This window comes from Coptis chinensis, chromosome 8 (assembly GCF_015680905.1).
Source record: "Coptis chinensis isolate HL-2020 chromosome 8, ASM1568090v1, whole genome shotgun sequence".
In the NCBI taxonomy this organism is placed as follows: domain Eukaryota; kingdom Viridiplantae; phylum Streptophyta; class Magnoliopsida; order Ranunculales; family Ranunculaceae; genus Coptis; species Coptis chinensis.
The window spans coordinates 87,915,348-87,937,175 of record NC_141463.1 but is presented as its reverse complement, the minus strand read 5'-3'; the positions used below and the strand labels follow the sequence as shown (position 1 = coordinate 87,937,175).

General features: G+C 35.5%; 2 protein-coding genes across 2 annotated transcripts; one reads left to right on the top strand and one right to left on the bottom strand.

The window, feature by feature from the left end:
- Positions 1-400: 400 nt before the first annotated feature.
- Positions 401-5,332, bottom strand: LOC147483955 (replication factor C subunit 3-like). The gene is given in 12 exon segments (XM_086580024.1): positions 401-753; positions 2,094-2,139; positions 2,746-2,820; positions 2,944-3,013; positions 3,500-3,598; positions 3,712-3,848; positions 4,059-4,157; positions 4,159-4,241; positions 4,422-4,590; positions 4,691-4,723; positions 4,803-4,913; positions 5,049-5,332. Coding segments are annotated over 12 exon segments (1,065 nt in total). The 5' UTR covers positions 5,133-5,332; the 3' UTR covers positions 401-694.
- A 1,949-nt stretch (positions 5,333-7,281) lies between these two features.
- On the top strand, positions 7,282-13,813 carry LOC147483954 (TCP-1/cpn60 chaperonin family protein). Its single transcript, XM_086576400.1, has 13 exons — positions 7,282-7,560; positions 7,638-7,900; positions 7,983-8,129; positions 8,425-8,586; positions 9,603-9,680; positions 10,542-10,675; positions 10,943-11,015; positions 11,091-11,168; positions 11,280-11,402; positions 11,559-11,653; positions 12,327-12,536; positions 13,217-13,274; positions 13,408-13,813. Exons 1-13 carry the CDS (start codon positions 7,416-7,418, stop codon positions 13,474-13,476), a joined length of 1,635 nt encoding a protein of 544 aa, XP_086432526.1. The 5' UTR covers positions 7,282-7,415; the 3' UTR covers positions 13,477-13,813.
- Positions 13,814-21,828: the final 8,015 nt, after the last annotated feature.

Below are 21,828 nucleotides of genomic sequence, written 5' to 3'. Positions count from 1 at the left end.
CATTAGATCAATTCTTGCTACTGCAGTGGTTATATTTTACCAAATGGGTCAATAAGAATTTTTTGCACGACTGGATCTCAGTGATTCATAAAGAACCATTCACCATGTGTTAAGCAATTCCAAAAAGTTTTAACCTTTCACATGTGAACCAAAAATCTGAAGAAAAATAAATTATTTGTTAGGCAGAATAACCAAAATATCCGCAGTACCATGGAGCTGAATTTCTGCATTGGTTAGCTAAGCATTCTGTTTGGACTAGGTGGGCACAGAAACAACACATTTAGAGACTTAATTATTTTGTGGACTGTATCACTGGGATTGATCCTGTATTGTTACAAGTTCTGCTTGTTTTTGCCATATGTTTCTATTGTTATAGCATGATATGATTACAAACAAGAAAAAAACAAAGCATGATATATATTTTTTTCGAAGGGTACTGCATAATGCAAATTGTCAGTTCACAGCAGAAGTTCATACACTTCAGTTTTATCACGAGACATATCTTCTGACATAAATACTCGTGATAACTTGCAAAGCAAATCAAAACCTAGAGAAAGAGGGATGATCCCTTGGATAGATATGCTGACATCATCACACAGCAACCAAAAAAGGCATGTCAGAGAAAATATATCTGGACTCCACTTTGAGTAACCTGAGCTTTGCAAGTTGAAGTAAGCTGCTCAGTGCATCAAGATCATCCAAATGTTGCAATGAGAAATGCCTTGTATATACTCATGAACTTTGCCACAAATGCTGCAATTAAATAAAGGCAGTGTTGGTTGCAAAGCAAAATGAACTTTTGGTAGTTCTTGATATTCAAAACGTAGTTGACACATTGTCAGATGACCAAGTCCTCCGTAAAACATCAGGTCAGCTTAAGGGATACATGTATATATATAACATGAAAGTTCAACAATCACACATTAATCTAAATGAATGCTCAACCAATCCCAAGCATTGATTCTCTACATAGTAATAGGTATGTCGAGCTAAGTGCAAAATATAAATACTGCCACAGACAAACATTTGTGTAATAACTATAACAAATAATCTCATCCATCCAGGAAAAAAAAATAAAAAAAAAAAAATTGTCAATTAGAAGCAAAATCCCTGTAATTATCTTCTGAAATCCTTCTATAGGACTTGAAAAAGGGTGTAAACTAATACTAATCAAATTTCTAACATAGTAATACCCGATCTGAACACTAATATATTCGATATCCAGATTGAAATGGAGACCTTTTGAATGTACTAGAGAACTCAACAAAAACCTTCCTGTTTCTGCACTAATCCCAATTGAATGTAGTGTTGAACTAAACTGTAAACATCGCCACTACCAAACTCCATACCTACATTGATAGCAGTTACTCCACCACATTGAAAATGGGTTCCACCTGTATGGAGAATGCATAGGCCATAGGCTCTGAGGCGACATAAACACTTTTAGCTGTCTCCTTAATACTTTTCATTTGCTAGCTCTTACCCACTTTTTCACTTAGAAATTAGAATACACTCTTCTACATCCATTTATGTATATTTTTCAGTAAGATACATAAATATCCCAGTAAAAATGATTCCACTAATCGATATAAAAAATATAAATAAAATAAATAAGATAAATAAAATAAAACAAATAACGAGTAATGAATCCTACATGAGCGTGGGAATCACAACCTTTCAGTAAGGCACTAAAAGGCAAGTCTCTATACTGCACATAAGCATAATTGGTCACTTTGCATACAGACGTATTTAACCACCAAATTCTTTGCTAATGACCAGTTTTAACACCTCACGATCAACCTCAGTTTTGAGGCCCTTATGAATGAAGTATCAGTTGACCGGGAGCATTTTGGTATGCCTTTCAAAGTAATGCGTAAAGTGATAAAGCCTTGTTGTTTGAAGAAAAACATATTAGTGGAATAAGTAAAATATGAAGGAAGAATCATGAATCTTTAGATGACAGAAGTTGCAGTCATGCAATTTCACATATGTTTAAGCACAGTGACAAAGACATTGGTATAGCAACCAAATATGTAAGACTGCAAAACCTTTACCATTGCCCTAAACCAAAAAAAAAAAAAAAAATTGTGTACCTTCTATGTGAAATATTGCTTTTTGCCCAAGACGCATCCTATGCTCCTGTAAGAAAAATAACAAGAATATAACTAATATTCTATAATCAAGATCAGATAATAGACTAGCATCTATCAAAATATCGGGAAGTCCAGCATCTGCCATTAGCAACCAATCTTACACGTCTTACACAAGCCATGATCATGACCCACAAATCCCACATGTGAGATATAAAGCAGCCAAAAGCCATTGTACTGTTGCTATCTTAATCTATTATCAATTTTATTGCCACATTGCCCGGTAATCATGTACATGCTACATAAAGCAATCGGATTTTACCCAAAATTTCAAAACACGAAAACTCGGAAAAGCCATTGTACCATAAGTCCATACAATAGTGACATATCATATTGTAGGGATCATGTGATTATCTCTAAAATACAACAAAATCAAGCTTAAATTTGACTGCCTGTGCACCACATGTATAGATCCAAATAGGTTGACACAGATACAATATCTAATACTGTAACTACACAAGGACAAAAAATTGATGCTAAGTTTTGTTTCCACAGATACTCAATACTGTTAACAAGGACAGAAAATTGATGCTAAGTTTTGTTTCCACTCTCAGTTAACACGGTTACCGAAGAAAAGGAGAAGGTAGGATCTTACATAGTAAGCAGCCCAATGGCAGATCTCATGCTTTAGTTCAGCATCCAACTTTTTTATTAATTCTGCAAGCAGTTTCTGCAACACCAGAAAGATTGAGATACCAATTGTAAGAAATTGAGTTTATTTTGGGTGTAAATGGGTGTGGAATCCCTATGAAAAGTGAAACAATCCAATTAACGTGTTCAATATATGCTTTACCTTCAAAATAATTTCAGGAGGTATACAATTAATTAGCAGCTCATATAACTTCCCTCGAACCATAAACAGCCTGGAAGCACCATTACTATAAAATCAGAGAACCAGGGGAAAGAACAATGCAACAAAATTATCCAGATTCCAGAGATCCGAAGTATATATAGCTACACAGATTTAAACAGGAGAGGGAAGTTTGGTTATTGCTTAGAGTTGTAGAAATAATAAAGGGACCAATTACTGAAATCATCAATACCGTTATTGCTTGTCTTCGGACCATCCACCATTTTCTACCATAAATCAGTGCTTCATATACAAGTTCCATACTCTAAGCCCTACAAGTTTTAGCACATAGAAAACAGCCCAAAGTCCCAGATGATGGCCATAGCCTGTAAGCATTTTTTTTTTCTTGGCATTCTTAGAAGATGTAGATATCGTGCAGTTTTTTTTTTTTTTATTTTTTTTTTTTAAATAGTAAATCATGAATTTTATACATTTGAATTGAGTAAAGTATGTTAAAATTTAAAAGGATTAGAGTTAACTATGATGCAGAATGTCAAACCTTTTAGGGCTCTGCTCCTGCATTATGTCAGTTGCAATTTCAGAAACATATTGCTCCCAATCCATAGGTGGTATTGCCTGATTATTTGTGAAAGGATACCTGTTTCCAAGTAAAGATGACCAAAGAATGAGTGAGTCTAAAAGGAAAAGTGGTGAAAAACAAGACTAAAGTCTCTGCAAAACTGAGAAATAAAGTGTTGCACAAAACTTAACTGTTGAACCCGACATGTCTCAAATAAAAGTACTGCCCTTCTCAAGCTCCTGTTTGATTGAGCGGCAATACGAGAAGCGAATCCAGGGGGTAATTGCAAACTTTCCTTCTTGCCAATGAACTCCAATACTGTCACAATCTGGTCAAAAGCACAAAATTAGGATACCCATAGCAAATATATCAAATCACTCATACTACTGTGAATACATCTAATTGCAGATAATAACAGCTCAAATGAAGCATTCTATTCCAGATACATATTTCATTCTTTTTCATTGCTTATATACTGATTTATCTGTAGATGGAAATAATAGGAAGTGACTAGAATGCACAAATGAGTTTTAGGAACCTGTTCTTCTGTTGGTGCATTTATCCGGATGTTCATACATCGAGATCGAACTGCTTCCATAACTTTAGATGAACTGTTGCAGCACAAAATCAATCGACAAGGAAGCACTGTACTTCTCCATTGTTCTTCGTAGTGAATTTTGGGCTTCTCTTGAGAGCTTGTCAACCTCATTAAGCACTAGCACTGGCATAAAAAAAAAACACACAATGAATCCTTCCTTTTTCAAAATGATAAACTCATTCATGTAGTGTATTTTCACGTCCAGTGCTGAAAAATACTTTTCTATCATTTGTAACTCGTATAACTTAAGCCCTAGTACCCCACATTATAACAGTAGCATAAAAATAGTAAGTAAATTATTACCTTTGTAACCCTTCTTCCCTTTTGCATCAATGGGTCTATTTCTCGCCATTTCTTTGATGATCTCCTGAACAACATACCTATCCTGAAAACCTGCATCACTAGGATTCATTTCCACATGGTGGGTGCTCGACAATGTGGTCAGTTCTAAATCAAGCGTCCTACTCCCAGCCTGGTGCAGAAACAAAACAAGCAAAGCCCATCTATTCCAATTAAAGATCGACAATAGTATAATAAGGACATCAAACGCAGTCCGAGTGAAAATAACTTACATCGACTTTCCACGTTTTATTCTCAATCTTCACCTACAAAAAAACCAACCAACCCCAAAAAATCAATAAAATTTCAAAAACCCTGAAATTTAAGACTAAAACGAGATGTTACCTTTTCGGCACTAGCACCGAACATCTGACGAAGCACAGCCACAATTAGGGTTTTCTTACCAGAACCAGATGGTCCATAAAACAGAAGATGTGGACAATCTTGTTCTGTAACCTGTTTCAATCATCATAAATAAACAAATAATTACAATCTAAACCCTAGATTGAAAATAAAATTATAAAAAGAAACGAACTTTAATATAAATAATGAAAGGGGGGTAAATTAGGGTTTTTATATAAAAAAAGTTACCAGTTTTTTGAGGTTTTGAGCTACGTCTTCGTGGACAATCATTTTGTCTAGGGATTTTGGTCTGTATTTATCCACCCACAACATTTTCGAGAAACGATTGAATGGCCAGCGAAAGCAAAGAGAGTGTTTTTTTGGTTGGGAAAAAAAAAAGGAGCGAAGTGAAAGTGGCAAAAGGGCGGGAAGAGTAGAAAAAAATAGAGGCAGATGGGCCCAAATCCTTCTTAAGCACAACTCGATGGAATAGAAGAAGTCCAGCTGCAACAAATCAGTGTCATGAGTTTTCATTTGTGTCATTGTGTGGAGTAGTTAAATGCAAGGCCCAAAATATCGCATGAGATTTCCAAAATATTGTCGATATATTTCTTTTTTTTTTTGTACATGAAAAATATTCAATATATATCTCGATGGAATAGAATAAGTCCAATATATACAAAAAATTTTGACCAGTTTTGAGTTTTCATTTTTGATATAATCGTCACTCAATATGCAAAATAAAATTTTGTGTGGACTGATGGTCCTTGGTTAAATGAAACAAAACTTCACATTTGAAACCCAAAAACATAGTTTTACAATTGAGAACAAAAGCCTAGGATCATTTTCAACTATTAATAAGACATAAAGATAAACGGAGTTATATTTTATGATTTCTCCATTCTTCAGTTTGTATTCTACCAATAGAGAACCTTTTTCTTTTGTTGATATGTTCTACACATCTCATGCTATTGAAAGCAAGACTTAATTTGAAGTATGAAAATACTAATCAGAGGATTTGAGAGTATGAATGAAAAAGGCACACAACGCCCTCAAACGTGTATACTTTTCCAAATAGATCAAGCATCTTTAGAAGAGATACTTTTCTAGCATCAAACACTAAATTTTCTAACAATTTAGTATTTTTTCATCTTCAGGAGAGTCATATGTTGATGAAAATACAAAAAAAAACATCAAACCAAATGCCAAATTGCCCAAAATTTGGTTATAAATTTGGTTGTATCTCCAAATCTCTTTATAACACCACGGATTGGAAACTCTCACACGGTTTTATAACACCGCATGGACTTGGACTTCTATGGCGCGGTTTTGCCAAAACCGCGTGAGAGATTTCGAAAGAAAATAAATAAGGAAACGGTTTTTCCAAAACCGCATGGACTTGGGCTTCTAAGTGGGCTTCTATGGCGCGGTTTTTCCAAAACCGCATGGACTTTTGTTTTGCGAAACCAAAATCACGTGAGATATTTGGAAAGAAAATAAATAAGAAAGTTAATGTGTGACACATTGAGCGGTTTTCCTAAATCCGCGTTATGTTTGGATTTTAAGATGGGCTTCAGTGCACGGTGTTGAGAAAACCGTGTGGGCTATATGACACGGTTTATCTAAAAATCGCGTCATTTGATGTGGAAAATTTGATGTTTCTCCTAAAGATGGTTGGTATTTTTTTGGTTGGTGTTTGGTTTGGTTAAAAAATTTGGTGTTTTTTTGGTTTATCTCATAAAGATGCTCTAAGCATATGCAATTTAAGCACTAATCGGGAGCAAGTCGCCTCCAAGAGCTTATAACGATTAATCGGAATTAATCGCCTTAGTTAACCTATAATACATATGTGACATATAAGTGATATAACAACCTAAAACAAAATAAATTCAAAAAACTACAAGTTTGAGTGGTGGAGTGTTAGCTGGACCTAAGAGTTTTATTTGGTGATTTTTTTCTTTTTATGGTTTTGATTATTTTTTCTGGTGAAGTGAAATATTTTCAATATATAGATTCGTGGGTTTTATTTTGTGTGCTTAAATAATAATAAAAAAACCTATAAACCTATTAATTGGCGCTTTTTTTATACCGATTTTTTGATTAATCGCCAATTAAACGAAAGAAATCACCCGTTTTATGGCATTCGCTCAGACCTCTAAATTTTTTTTGATCGCATCGGTCGAGAGGCGCATAACTCCGATTAAGCAACGATTAATAGGGGCTTAAACTGCGCAACTATAATCACACACCTACACCCACTACTAATGCATACCGAACATAAAATATCCAAAAAAGAGAACAAGCAAATATAAGGGAGCCCTTCCCCTAATAAGTATCCACTATCCCATTTCATTTTTTAAAGTTCAAGGAGGTGGAAGTCTGATTTACTTTGGCTGGACCTTGCTAATAACAGGCTTCCATATAAAAGCCCAAGTTTCATTAACTACGCACCATTTGAGCGGTTTCTGGAATTTCGTATATCGGTCTAGTTATTATTATTAGGGTTTATATAAATCTGAACTCACACTCACTCTTTCTCTCTCTCTCTTTTTCTCCAAACCAAATCTCATTTATAGATCGCTACTAGTTCAAAACCACAGTAAGAAAGAAAAGAGGATGGCTTTATTACCACCACATGGAATACAATCGATGCTTAAAGAAGGACATAAACATTTATCCGGTCTAGAAGAAGCCGTTCTTAAAAACATTGATGCTTGTAAACAGCTTTCCGTCATCACTCGTACTTCTCTTGGTCCTAATGGTAATTCCCTCCCTCTCCTCTCCCCATTATTGTTATTTTTAATAATAAGTCGAGTAATGTGTAATGTCATTTTTCAGGCATGAACAAGATGGTAATTAATCATTTGGACAAGTTATTCATTACAAATGACGCTGGTACAATAGTGAATGAACTCGAGGTCCAGCATCCTGCAGCAAAGATATTGGTGTTGGCTGGAAAGGCACAGCAGGAGGAAATTGGTGATGGAGCTAATCTAACTATATCATTTTCTGGGGAACTTTTACAAAATGCCGAGGAGCTTATCAGGTCGGGATTGCACCCGAGTGAAATTATTAGTGGATACACTAAAGCTATTGCTAAGGTTTGTATTTATACACTTGGAAAGAACTCATCTTGATAAAGTGTATGAATTGAGACTTTTTTTTATATATTTATTTTTTCAGGCAATTGAACTTTTAGATGAGTTGGTAGAGGAAGGTTCAGAGATTATGGATGTAAGGAACAAGGATGAAGTTGTTCTCCGCATGAAAGCTGCTGTTGCTAGTAAACAATATGGCCAAGAAGATATTTTGTGCCCTCTAATTGCCGATGTAAGTATGGTCATTATTTGTTGACCATCAGTACTGGTATCATAATTATTATTATTATAACTAATTACTGTTTTTAAGGTTTTGTTCCAATTCGGAATTTTACTTTTCAGACTTGTAAAGTTGTAATTTTGGCGTTGATTAAGCTTGCACATATAGGATAAAACAGTTTTGGTGCTGGATGTTGAACCTATAATTGGTTCATCTGAAATGTTTAAGTCGTGACATTAATTAAGCCATGATATGCTTATTGAGGTACAATGGTGATAATGATTTTGCTTCTATTTTTTTAATCTAGGCATGCATCCAAGTATGCCCTAAGAACCCAGCAAGCTTCAACGTGGATAATGTCCGTGTCGTAAAGCTTGTTGGAGGTGGTCTGCAAAATTCTGCAATTGTACGTGGTATGGTCTTAAAACATGATGCTGTTGGGAGCATAAAGAAAATGGCAAAGGCTAAGGTTTGTGCTCATCAATGTTAATAGTGATTTAGTTGTTATACAGATGCGTATATTTCATAGCAGTGCTGTTAGGTTTGCTTTAATGCCCTACTTCCATAGCTAGCTGTTCTCTATGTTACATGGACATTCCTTATTTTGAAAATAATCAGTGTCGTATCCAAATGTCCGACACACACGGTCACGTATTGTATGTGATATATACCCCAGTTTTTGATATTTCGCTGTGTCAGACAATACAGATACATATCCGTGTCAATGTAACTCAGGTGATTCTCCCTCTGGTTGCGTCTTTTAGATATTTGTGTATGCTACTGAATTTCCTGTTGCCGGAGAATCTGAACACAATAGCGGAGAGATAAGGAGATTGTTGTACTATATGAAAGTTATTAGACCTGTTATGACTCTTTTTAAAATCACTTATCACATGCATCTGTCGTTATCAGTCAATTTTATGTAGTTGTTTAGTCGAGAAAACTTATTTGTTGTTTATGGTGTACTTCTTTTTGAGGGTTTGCATTACTTGCAATTTCACAATATGTAGAAGTAATTGCTTATCACCTGACTGCTAAAGGTGCTGTGACCATGATTTTTCATGGTTCACGAGAAATTCCATTTTTCTTTTTGCTTTAACACCTAAAGTGAAAATTGCCTTATTACTTACATCCCTCCTGGTGTCACACATTCCATTTTTGCGAAGATCACTTTACGCCCGCTTTAATAAGTCATATGCTCATATTATAAATGTATGAAATCGAGGTAACATTTGAGCCTCAAAATTGTTTCTGTTCAAGATTAATGATTTCAAGAATGTATGACACTTTTCTCCTGACTGGTTTATCTCAGTAATTATCTCTAAACAGTCAGGTTAATAATTCTGTCTCTAGAAGTTGGCATAGGAGTTTAGTTATAATTTTCATTTTCATTTTGTTAAATAGATGTCCTCCTGTATATGGTTTAGTAAAGTGCTTAATGGACACATGATAAAATTATGTATTTGCTGATTTTTTATTTTGTAGATTGCTGTGTTTGTTGGAGGTGTTGATACTTCTGCAACTGAAACAAAGGGAACCGTACTAATTCAAAGTGCTGAGCAGGTTGTATGAAGGATGATACTTTGTTCTTACGTTGTTATAATACTACTTATCCGATCTTGATATGTGTGCAATCTATTTACTGCGTGTTTGTGATCATTTATGCATTTCTGATTTATGTGCCATTTTAAGTTTATTTGCACCTGTGAAAATGGTTATCAAAGTTCGTGGTGCTTTAACTCCATCTATTCCCTTATGTGCATTCATATCGAGTCTTGGATGTTACAGAATCAAGTCAAGCAACGATATTAAATTACAACTTCAACTCATTTTATACTTTTACTGTTGTTACTGTTTTGGTTCCTGTTATTAGTAACGGCTGTCTCTGTCAAATGTTGTGGCTACTTCTGTATTATTTTTTAAATTGGTTAGATATATATCTGAGCTCAAAAGTAAATCTTGGGGATTTACACATCAAAAAATGCATGTTAGGCAGGTTTGACAAAAATCTTTAGCCCGTGTCTTCCGCTTTCCTACTCATTGTACCAAGAAGCTGAAACAAGCTACAAACATTTGTTGAACACATGAACTTGAAGTGCTTGTGGTGTGTATAAATTTTAGGAAACTAATACTCCTTTGACTATTAATAATAGGCCTTATGATTTCCCGACTTGTATTTTCCCTTACAAATGCACCATTAGATGGTTCACCGAGGTTGAAGAGTGTCTGTATTATGTTCTCCGGTGACAAGCCTGGTTCTGGTGGTGTGCTACTGCGCTCTACTTCCTAAACGTGATATTTTGTATTTCCTTTAAATTTGTTCCCGTTATTTCTCATCAAGGTGTATTGCTATTCAAAATTGCATGGGATGGGATGTTTTTTCTACACTTTGATTACAAGCTAGTCTCATACGGTCTCTTGCAGCTTGAAAACTATGCAAAGACAGAGGAAGCTAAAGTTGAGGAGCTTATAAAAGCAGTTGCGGACTCAGGTGCCAAGGTCGTTGTCAGTGGAGCAGCAGTTGGCGAGATGGCATTACATTTCTGCGAGCGTTACAAGTAAATTTATTTGTTTTGTCACATGACCAAAGTCATTAAGTTTCAACTGTGCTTTACTATCAGTTGGTAAGAATTCGAGTGATGAGCACTGAATGGGTTCCCTGAAATGTAACTGTAGAAAGACATGAAATACATGATTGTCATCCATTTCTTGGTTTCTACCATTTATGGTCAAGAGGGTAAATGCATATACTTCCGTAATCAATAGGAGAATATTAATAAAATTATTTAGTGATCATTCATCACAATCATAATTTTCATTTCCAGGCTTATGGTTCTAAAAATCAGTTCAAAGTTTGAATTGAGGCGGTTCTGTCGTACAACTGGTGCTGTTGCTCTTGTAAGCTATCTTTACTAGATCTCGAGTAAAATCACTTTGACTTTTCTTTAACGTATTTCTTAACCTTGGTGACAGTTGAAGCTTAGCCAGCCAAACCCTGATGACTTGGGATATGCAGATTCTATTTCAGTAGAGGAAGTTGGTGGTTCTCGGGTATGTATCTTGATCCTCAGAATGATACTTTTATGTTTTTGTTTGACTTGCTTTGTGCATCGACATTGGGATTGATGTTTACAGTTTACCTATTACTCTTTTACTTGACAGGTCACTATTGTAAAAAACGAAGAAAATGGGAACTCTATTTCAACTTTGGTTCTACGTGGAAGCACTGACAGTATATTAGACGACCTTGAAAGAGCAGTTGATGATGGTGTTAATACCTACAAGGTATGGATACATTTATTTCTTTCAGTGATATTTGAAATTCTAACTGTCCCGATGTCTAGTCCTAGTGGACATTGAAAACATTTTTCAAGGGTTCTGTTGTTGTCAGATGTGGGGGTGTTCGCCAATCAACAATTTATTAATAAGTACCTGTCTCAGGCAATGTGCAGGAACAGCCGAATAGTTCCTGGAGCTGCGGCAACAGAAATTGAATTAGCAAGAAAATTGAAGGAATTTTCTTTCAGAGAAACAGGGTAATACATTTTCCGTCTCACTCTTCTATTTTAAAATTGGTGGTATAGATCTAGCATTCTTGATTTTTGTTTGCTACATTTATCGTTAATATCATTGTTTCATTGTTTGCTTTGTCTGTGCTACACCTTTTGTCCTTCACTATTATTAACCTTAGTACTAAACTTTGTTATTAACCACGTCTCATTGTTACCACGCGTAATTCCACATTTTTTGTCCTCTGTACTGGCTCTTGAAGAGTGAGTGGGATTTGTATGGGAACCTAGAAAAGGATGGAATTCGTCCACATTTTTAAAATCATATCTTGCATAGTTGTAGGGAATTAGTATCAATCCTTACACATGATCCTAGTTCGTATGTTACCCCCAAAGGAGTTGAAGCAGTTGCTAGTGACCAGCAGTTCTGCCAGGCATACCTTGTATTGAAGTGCTAAGTTTAAGAGCATTATCATAAGTGCTCCATCTAACTTTTAAACACTTGGGTCCTGACCTGGATGTTGTGCTACTAGCCTACTCCTTTGGTACTGATCTGGATGTTTGAGCAACTACCTAACATCTCTACAATTTCATCAAGTGTTTGGTTTCTAATTGCTGGCCCCATACTATGGTTTTCGGCTTTTGGTATGTTTTTATATTTAAGAACCTCTTTGGGTTAATCCAACTCTTGTTGTTGCAGATTGGACCAGTATGCTATTGCAAAGTTTGCTGAAAGCTTTGAGATGGTGCCTAAGACCTTGGCTGAGAATGCAGGGCTCAACTCAATGGAGATCATAGCTTCTTTATATGCTGAACATGCGGATGGAAACACCAAAGTGGGCATTGACTTGGAGGAAGGTGTTTGCAAAGATGTGTCATCCCTCAATATTTGGGACCTCTATGTTACTAAGTGAGTTAGTTTTCATTTAATAATTAATCACTTTTCTTTTCAACTATCTGATGTTATCCCTATATTAAATTACTATCCAACAAATATATATTAACCGTGATGTTGTCGCTATAAAGATTGTCATCTCTCTGTTATTGTATTATTGGTTTGTGGGTATTTAATTTGCTATGGTCTTTGTCGGATCTTTTGCGTCAGGCAGCAGGCAACTCTGATTTAATAACTTTAAGCAAACTTGATGATAAAAAAGTATTTTATGGCAACACTAGTGATTATTATTCTCTTAACAGTTCTTTAAGGCCAATAAGTGCGAAGCAGATTTTCATTGTTGATGACTTCTGTTCGATGAGTTGATAACTTTTAAATGGTTTCTCATGATAATCATTCAGAAAGTTAGAATCCAGTTGAAAGAATTGATAGTTGATTGTATGCAGATGGCAATTAATTGAGCCAATAGCTAATAGTTGTAACCGTCTAAGAGTTTCAAACTGGCCTAGTTTAGTGAAGAGATATTGAGCAGGTGCAGACATCTTCTGTTAAAGTTTTTAGCTTTATCTGAATGTGGACCTATTATTTTTTAGAGATGAGTATGTATTAACATCAACAGTGGTCTCTTCTGCAATGATTTTTGAATTCACAACTGTTGTAGCCTTGGCATGAATAATTTTTTTTTTCTTTGTCAGATTCTTTGCTCTCAAGTATGCTGCAGATGCTGCATGCACTGTTCTTCGAGTAGACCAGGTATCATGCTCTGGCCCTTAAAGCTTGTATTTAAGTTTTTATTGTGTTTTGGCCTTTGGGTAATTCATGGCGTCATTGTATCTCGTCAAAGAGAATCTTGGTAATTCTGCTGATACCCATTGTCATGCTGCAGATCATAATGGCGAAACAAGCAGGAGGTCCAAGAAGAGATCAACAACCTGGAGGGATGGACGAAGACTAATATCTTGTGTGTTACATACATGTTCACAAGAGTAAATCTGCAGTTGGTTTCTCAGCTTGACTAGTTGTCTTTTCGAAGACTTCAGCAAAAGAAAATTTTGGTTTATATTTGAAGAAACAAGCATGTATCTCTGCGCACTCATACTCTACGTGAAAGATTGGTAATTGAGGCTTGTAGCAGTAGTGCACTTTGATTATGACTCATTTTCAAGTGAAAAACTAAGAGCCGTTGTGGGATTTGAACGTGTAGGTTTGGTTGACCTTTTGTAACACTTATTATTATTTTCTCTGTTCTCTTATCCATCTTAGGGGGCGAAAGTTTTATTTGGCCAACCAAAGTACTGCTTCATTTTGTAACACTAATCATCCCAAGAGCTGCTCCTTATTTTTACTAGCATGATACAAAGGGCAAAACTGTCACAAAAGATGGACCAAGAGTCGCACATCAAAAAATATTTAAATATTATTATAGGTGGGAGCCGGATTTTTTTAAGTAATTAAGATTTTTTAATATATGCAATGTTATTTTTATCAGGTTAAAACGAAAATAAGAATAACATTAGTTAAAGTTTAGGAGCAACAAACTCATTACAAATTTTGAGCTAATGGCTAAATCACGAAAGTATGAATGGTTATGTACCAAAGCAATAGATGTACCAAAGCAATAGATTAACCTGAATACTGTGCCGTTTTTTTTTTATTAAAAAGTAAAATATAGAAGAAGAAAAAAAAAGTATTGAGCGGTAAAGTTTGATCGAAATTTCTGAGTGGTTTACAAGTTAACTTTAGAGGAAAAAAGTGTAGTTAGTTCTATGTGCCTATGGGGGCAGTTGGTCCCAAATTAGTTAAAAATGACCAAACCCAATGCAAAACCATCAACACCGCAATGAATAGAAGAATGGTACCCATAGCACCTCATTGGATCACTAATTCACCACTCATCTAGAGTTTCATGTAGGACTCCTTAAATTTCAAACTCTTGTCTTTCAAATTGTGCCTGTGTTGTAACCATAGTAGAAAGTTTCGTTTGAGAGCGAAATTTCAACTCATAAGAAAACTGAAATCTTATTTGAAATTTTGACAATTGTGTTGAGGCGAATAACAATTTTGTGGTAACGAAACATCTGGACAATCGTTCTGGTTGAGGTCTAGCCAACTTCCCAGCCACATATGTGGCGCAAAAATTTTCTATGTAAATAAGGTAAGCATTCTGCATATTCCAACATACGTCAAATTAATGTTTAACTAGTATACTGCTAAGCAGTGGGGGTGAGCGGAGTGGGAGAGGAAGATGGAGGAGTGGAGATGGAGAAGGAGAGGGAGAGGAAAAGGGAGAGTGAGAGAGACAAAAGAGAAAAAACAGAAGGAAGAAATGAGACAGATGACGTAAACCAACCAAGTTAGTTTTTGTCCATAACCCCCTTCTTCCCAAAATGTTAAAACCCCATTTCACGGATAATTTTCTCAACTTACGTACCAAAAAAGAGAGTTTGGTGTGGTGGGATTGTGGGAAGTCCATGGGCATATCCAATTCCAGCCACTGATCCACCAGCTTAAAGTTTTTTTTTTTTTTTTTTTAAAAATTCTATTAAAAATGTACGTAAAAGTAAGATTACGGTGTGAGTGGCAATGCCGTTGTGCATTCCAATATCAAGATAGCCTGTGATATACATGGTATGGTACCTCCCAGGCTCCCATTTGTGATCTTTTTATGGTACCTCCCAGCTTAATGATGATATTCCAATATTCCACTATCGCAAGGCTTTCAGATTCTACACTATTAATGAGTCCAACTTCCATGAGCCTGTCTGAGTTTTTGAACTTGATAACTTAATCAATGAACTCCTTTTTTTTTTTTTTTTTTTTTTCCCTTGTATAAGTTTCCAATATACAGATGTATCAAAGAAAGTAACTAAATGAAGTATCAAAGAATGAGGCCATACATACAACAAGGGGGAGGGGCAAAAGAGAAAAAATAAGAAGGCCAGGGTGATGAGACAAGCACCATTACCGGCTTTGGGTGGTGCATAAGACTAATTAGACTATGCACCTCTAAATCTAAAGTAGAGTCGATCTTCCTCCACAATGGACGGAGCCAGGGTGTTTTTGAGGGGCAATAGTACATAGCCCGATTAATTTTGGAGGGGTGAAACCTTATTGTTTTAGTAACGTTTCTACTGATTATAATATATATTAGAATTTTTCTTTTCAAAAATTTGGGGGAGGGGGTGTCGGAATCTCCCGTGTATTTCTAAATATTAGTGTGCGTGTGCAAAGTGGAGGAGATGAACAAATGGTGTTCTCTCTATTTTAGTGCATAGTAGATAGTCCCACATTGGTTATCCACCACATCGGGTAGGGTTCGGATTTGGGCATGGGCTTACTGTTGTGGGTAGTGGTTTGACCAATTGCCTAAACTTGTTTTGCTTTTTTCTTGAGCAGCAAGTTTCGGTGTTCTATTAGGAGTTGGTCTCTCTTCCTTATCTGTTTAGGAGACCGACCTAACCTCTATAAATAGGACTGTGAGTCCATAAAGGGTTTCACTTCAATAGAAACCCATCTCAGAGAAATAGAAACTCACACCTGCCCTATTCTTCTTCTCTTCTTTCTATAGTCGTCAGAGAGAGTTATATTGCTGTTCTAGAGAGTAGTTTGTTCTAGTGCAAAGTCAAACTGTTGTACACCATTGAATCCTGTGAGGAAAACACCACTATTGCCTTTTTGCATCACTGGAAGAGGCGAAATCTTTCCTTAAGGACAGTCTAATACGCGCCTTGGTGGTTCCCTGTTACTGCTGTCCTTGTCTATTGTTCCTTCTGTTCTACTCTAGTTGCTGTTTACATACAACTATTCTAACAATCTTAAGAAAAGATTTTCGTAGTAGAACAAAGGAGATTGTTTTAATACGGCAATCAAAAGATAAGTCTTTTACTTTGAGTTATTGTTTGTGTTATTAGGTTACGACTTTAGAAATTTTCTAATAATTTCGTTTTTGCTAGGGAAACCAATTAAAGATTGAATCTCTATTGATCTTTTGTGGTTTATCAAACCCTATATGGTTGTAGACCTTTCTCCTACGTCTGTGGGACTTAAATCTGATATTTCTATCAAGAAAAACGTCAAAATTCGTCTTTTTGATAGCTGTGTCACTCGTTACGGAAACTGCTATAACTTTCAGCTCAAAGCTCGGTTTTACAATCCGCTTCTTGTGTTGGATAGCTAATTCAAAGAGATTTTCAGTGGTCTTGATACCCAATTCGTCCTGAGCTGGTTCAGAGTTACATTTCTTTTAAACTATTTTTCTGGAAGGAGGAAAACATGGTAATCCGATTTTTCAATTGGTTAGGTATCGTATTCTTTCACTTTTTGCAATTCTTTTGGTTTGATTATATGATGATATTCTTGCCTTGAGTTGCATGCTAGTTTTCTCTTAGGAGGGAAATCCCTAAACTTAAACTTCTTTAATAACCTAGTCAACAAGTTATACGTGTTTATCACTGAGGAATTAATTGGTTTGACTAGAAATAGTTTGATATTAATTTTCTTTGTACATATGTAGATGTATGTAGATGGTCTAAGAGAGACCTTAAGCTAGTTAATATCAACCACACTCAAATCTTGGATAGTAATTATAATGTATTCAATGCATAATTGCTTACCTCTATTGAGTGTACATCTTGTTAGACGATGGTTATAATTGTAATGTTGTGAAAATACATGTTAGATAAAGTAACTTGTAGCTTATATCCAATATAGCATATGTTAAAGTTGTGTAGCATGCTAGTTTTGAATATTAATCATCATAGATTTACTTTGAACTTGATGATAGTTTATTGGTAAATTTTTCTAGTTGAAGACATTAATGGGTTGAGCCATTAGATGTTATGGTAGTACTTGAGGTCTTGTTGATAGGGTATTCTATCTTACTTGAGCTCATGTAAAAAGAGGAGGTGGAGTCCTCAGTTGTTTTGCATATTCAGTGGCTAGATTTGCTTAAATATCGTATACTTTTTGTTGTGAAGGGTACAGTTAAAATTTACTTTTCCTGAACCTATGATATGATATTTACCATGTTTGGCATGAATGCATTATTTAACATTGACATGAAGTTTAACCATGTCATATATTATTAAGTAATGAACATCGTTGTCTACGAGAGGAAACAATATGGGAAACAATCAATATCCTCTTAAACCTAATTTAGTCAAGGAGATGTAAGGTAATGGTTTGTCTTCTTAGACAATATCCTCCAGTGACTATTTTAGACAAGGAGATGTAACGCTTGTAGATTGTCTTATTAGGCATTATCCTCCTATGACTATGGATAAATAGCCAAAGTGATGTACAAGTCCGTGGATTGTCTCCCTATGACAGTTGGAATGTTGAATGATGAAAAGAAGGATGATAATGATATTATCTCGGGTAAAACCTTTTTCATCTAATTCTTCTATTCTTTAAGATTCATGAGAATCTTTTGTGGATTTCCTTTCATATAGATAACATGAACATAATATGACTATGTTTAATATGATCCAGAATCATAGACTTGAGTAAAGTATATTCTTATCATAAGAGTGCATTTTATTGTTGTTGTTTCTTTTAGTGTTTGTAGCGGTATAATGTGTTTTGCATGTAAGTTTGATTAAATTGAGTAACTATTGAACTATGGGGGGTGGTGACCCATATGCATAACACTGTTTTACCATAGTTCATCTCACAAGATAATTGGAAAGACACTGAACTACAAAGTATAGAAAGGTCTTGGGCCTATCCAAAAATGCTTCAAAATGTGGGGGGTGTCTTGCTAAGGCTATTGTGAATGAATCTAAAAGAAGTCTTTTTGAGACCTAGAATTATCTAGTAGATGTTCATTGGTGAAACTCATAATAGTGATGTTTGTTTTCAGTTGTCATGAGTGATAACAATTTTGTAGATACCACAATATTATTGAATGTCTTATATGCTAATTTTATTTTGAGGATGTGCTTTCTGTAAAATTGGCATAGAGTGGTTGGATGTTCATAATGAACTACGTAAGAGGATCCCATAATTTGGAAGACTATCAGTGAGTATATCCACCATTCACGGTGATGATGTTTATATGTTTCTTGAGGAAGATTCATTAACCTATAAGGAAGTTGTCTGTCTATGAGAAGTGTCCTTTTTTGAATGATACAACTCCTCTAAACTGGACTCTTGTTTTATTGGAGAATCTATAGGTTGAATTGGATCTTCAAGAGAAAACTAAAACGTGATAGTAGTATTGCAAAATACAAGGCTAATAATAATAGCCAAGGGGTTTCAATCAGAGACAAGATTTATACTACTTTGAAACCTTGCTCATGTAACTAGAATTTCTTCTACAGAATTCTAAAGACTTTAGTTGAGTAGTTGTGCGGAACTACAATACCAAGTAGTACCAGGTGATGAGCTGAAGGTATACAATTTAGTTAAATCTTTGTATGAATTGATTCAAGCACCTATAAATGGCATGAGTAATTCAACAACATATTAGTGTCATATGGATGTCAAAGTATCGTTGTTGATAAAGAGGTGTACTTTCTTTAGAGTAAAGCAAGACATATGTGTTAATCTCTCTTTGTTTAGATGATTTAATATCATGAGTGCTAACATTGAGAATGTGTATGAGACAGAGAAATTCCTATTTGAAACACATAATAGATCGTCATTGGAAAAGATAGTTCATTATGTTGTTAAACTCATTTCTATAACTGCTATATTCAGTTGTCAAGATGTTGACGTTTGAATATGGTTGAAGGCCACATCGTACCTTAAACCAGACCGGCCGGATGGTATAGGGGAATTTCGGGCACTACAAAATTGAATGATTGGTGAATATAGGAATTATAACTCATGTTGGTCTCATTATGTTGTTTTCGCACTTAGTAGAAATATTTTCATTGAAAAGTATGGGTATTACGTTAGTAAGACTGTGTCAACACTTCTTGTGGTAGATATCCATCTTATGAAAAATAATCTACTTGTGTTTTCTCATACTAAATATGTCAATATAATTGGTAGCCTATTGTACTTGATGGATTATATTTGTGAGACATATCATTGCCTACATTAATGGCATACTGAGTTGATAACCCATTGTTCTTAAAAAGGAACATTGGATGTATATTGTCAAATTATCCAAGTACTATAGCGGAGCCATTGATTATGAACTTATATTTAGTAGTTTTCCATCATTGTTGAAAGGGTAATATGTTATAAGCTGGATCCAATAATGTTTATGTGTTTACCCTTGGTGGAAATTGAGTGTCTTGGATATCATCCAAGCTAATCGCCTTAGAAAAGGCATGTGATGATGTTGAGTGGATTAGCAACCTCTTGACAAATCTTCCTATTAGCTCTAAATAGTCTCCTGATGTGTATATGTTTTGCAACTGTCTCATTGCAATAGCTAAGACATAAAAAAATATGTTCAATGGGAAAAGAATATATGTAAGTTTGAGATATAACTTAATCAAGCAGCTGTTAGAGATTATGTTAGGTTGGACTTCGTTTGGCCATATGTCTGACCACACCACTTTTTGGAGGCAAGTGGTTACGTCGAGGGGGATGAGACTTATGCCCATATAGAGGGCGACACTGACGGCAACCCTACCTATGTAATTGGAGATCCCATGAAGTAGGTTCAAAGGAAAAACAAGTCACTTCGTCGTCCTGCTGTACTATCGTCTTATTTATTTATGAGACGTCCCACTTTATGGCGAGATGGTACTATAATATACTTTGTATAACTAGAATTGCAATGAGTAAGGATGAGTTATTTTACTCTTATTGGAATCCATAGTCCATTTTATAATGAGATAGTGTATTTTAACTGTAATGTACACTTGATGGATATCCACCTACGTGAATGTAGAACTGAGTCGGTTCTTATGAGTATACAGGCAAGTACTCTAGAGCATTTATGGAACACAGGCAGCGCAAGGGCCGAAAAGCGCAACACCGCAGAACATGCATATAATGAAAAAGCACTGTGGGTGCATATGATCTATTTTACTACAAGGGAATGTTGGTTTAAAGATTTTTTAATCCACCACTTTCACATATTATAAGACATGTTACCCTATGACTGGTTCAAGCCCGTAAAGCACCAGTATCTTATGTATTGTTTTTTCGATTCTCTCTGGCATTTAGTTAACCCATTTCTTTTGTAATATCCTATTCCAAAATAGTGGGAGACTATTAGTATTTTGAAATAGTGGGGCATTGTTGGAATCTCTTGTGTATTTCTAAATACTAGTATGTGTGTGCAAAGTGGAGGAGATGAACAAATGATGTTCTCTCTACTTTAGTACATAGTAGATAGTCCCACATTGGTTATCCACCACATCGGGTAGGGTTCGGATTTGGGCTTGGGCTTACTGTTGTGGGTAGTGGTTTGACCAATTGCTTAAACTTGTTTTGCTTTTTTCTTGAGCAGCAAGTTTTGGTGTTCTATTAGGAGTTGGTCTCTCTTCCTTATCTGTTTAGGAGACCGACCTAACCTCTATAAATAGGACTATGAGTCCATAGAGGGTTTCACTTCAATAGAAACCCATCTCAGAGAAATAGAAACTCGCACCTACCCTATTCTTCTTCTCTTCTTCCTGTAGCCGCCAGAGAGAGTTATATTGATGTTCTAGAGAGTAGTTTGTTTTAGTGCAAAGTCAAACTGCTGTACACCATTGAATCTTGTGAGGAAGACGCCACTGCTGCCTTTCTGCACCACTGGAAAGGGCGAAATCTTTCCTTAAGGACAGTCTAATACACGCCTTGGTGGTTCCCTATTACTGCTGTCCTTGTCTGCTGTTCCTTCTGTTCTACTCTAGTTGCTGTTTACATACAACTATTCTAACAGGGGGCAGTACTGAAGTACCAACAAAAGTAATCGGCGTTTCTACTGCCAAGAGTTCGTGACTTAAAATTAAAATCCAGAGACTTTAGAAATGAGTGGATCAATGACCATTTTTTTGCTGGGTAAATTGTTCAATGACCTCATTCCGTGTAAACTCGTGAATCATTTCAATTGAAAGAGACTGACAGACCTTAAGAATTCCTTGAAATTAAAGCACTAGACGTGTAGATAGGATATAGACTCCATAATATATATTTGTTAGACTCCACAGTATATACTGTTACTGAAAAATTCAGCCAATTAACTAAGGGTATGAGGCCATATAGCTTGCCATGTGAAAATGTCGGTGTTGTATACCATTTTTACTAGAGTGTGTGTTACTACTAATAAAAACTTATTGAAAAAGTTTTACTATAGTAGGGAGTGGTTTTGGGTTTCAATCAGAGTATCATATATATCTTTTTTCAGTTAATTTGATTG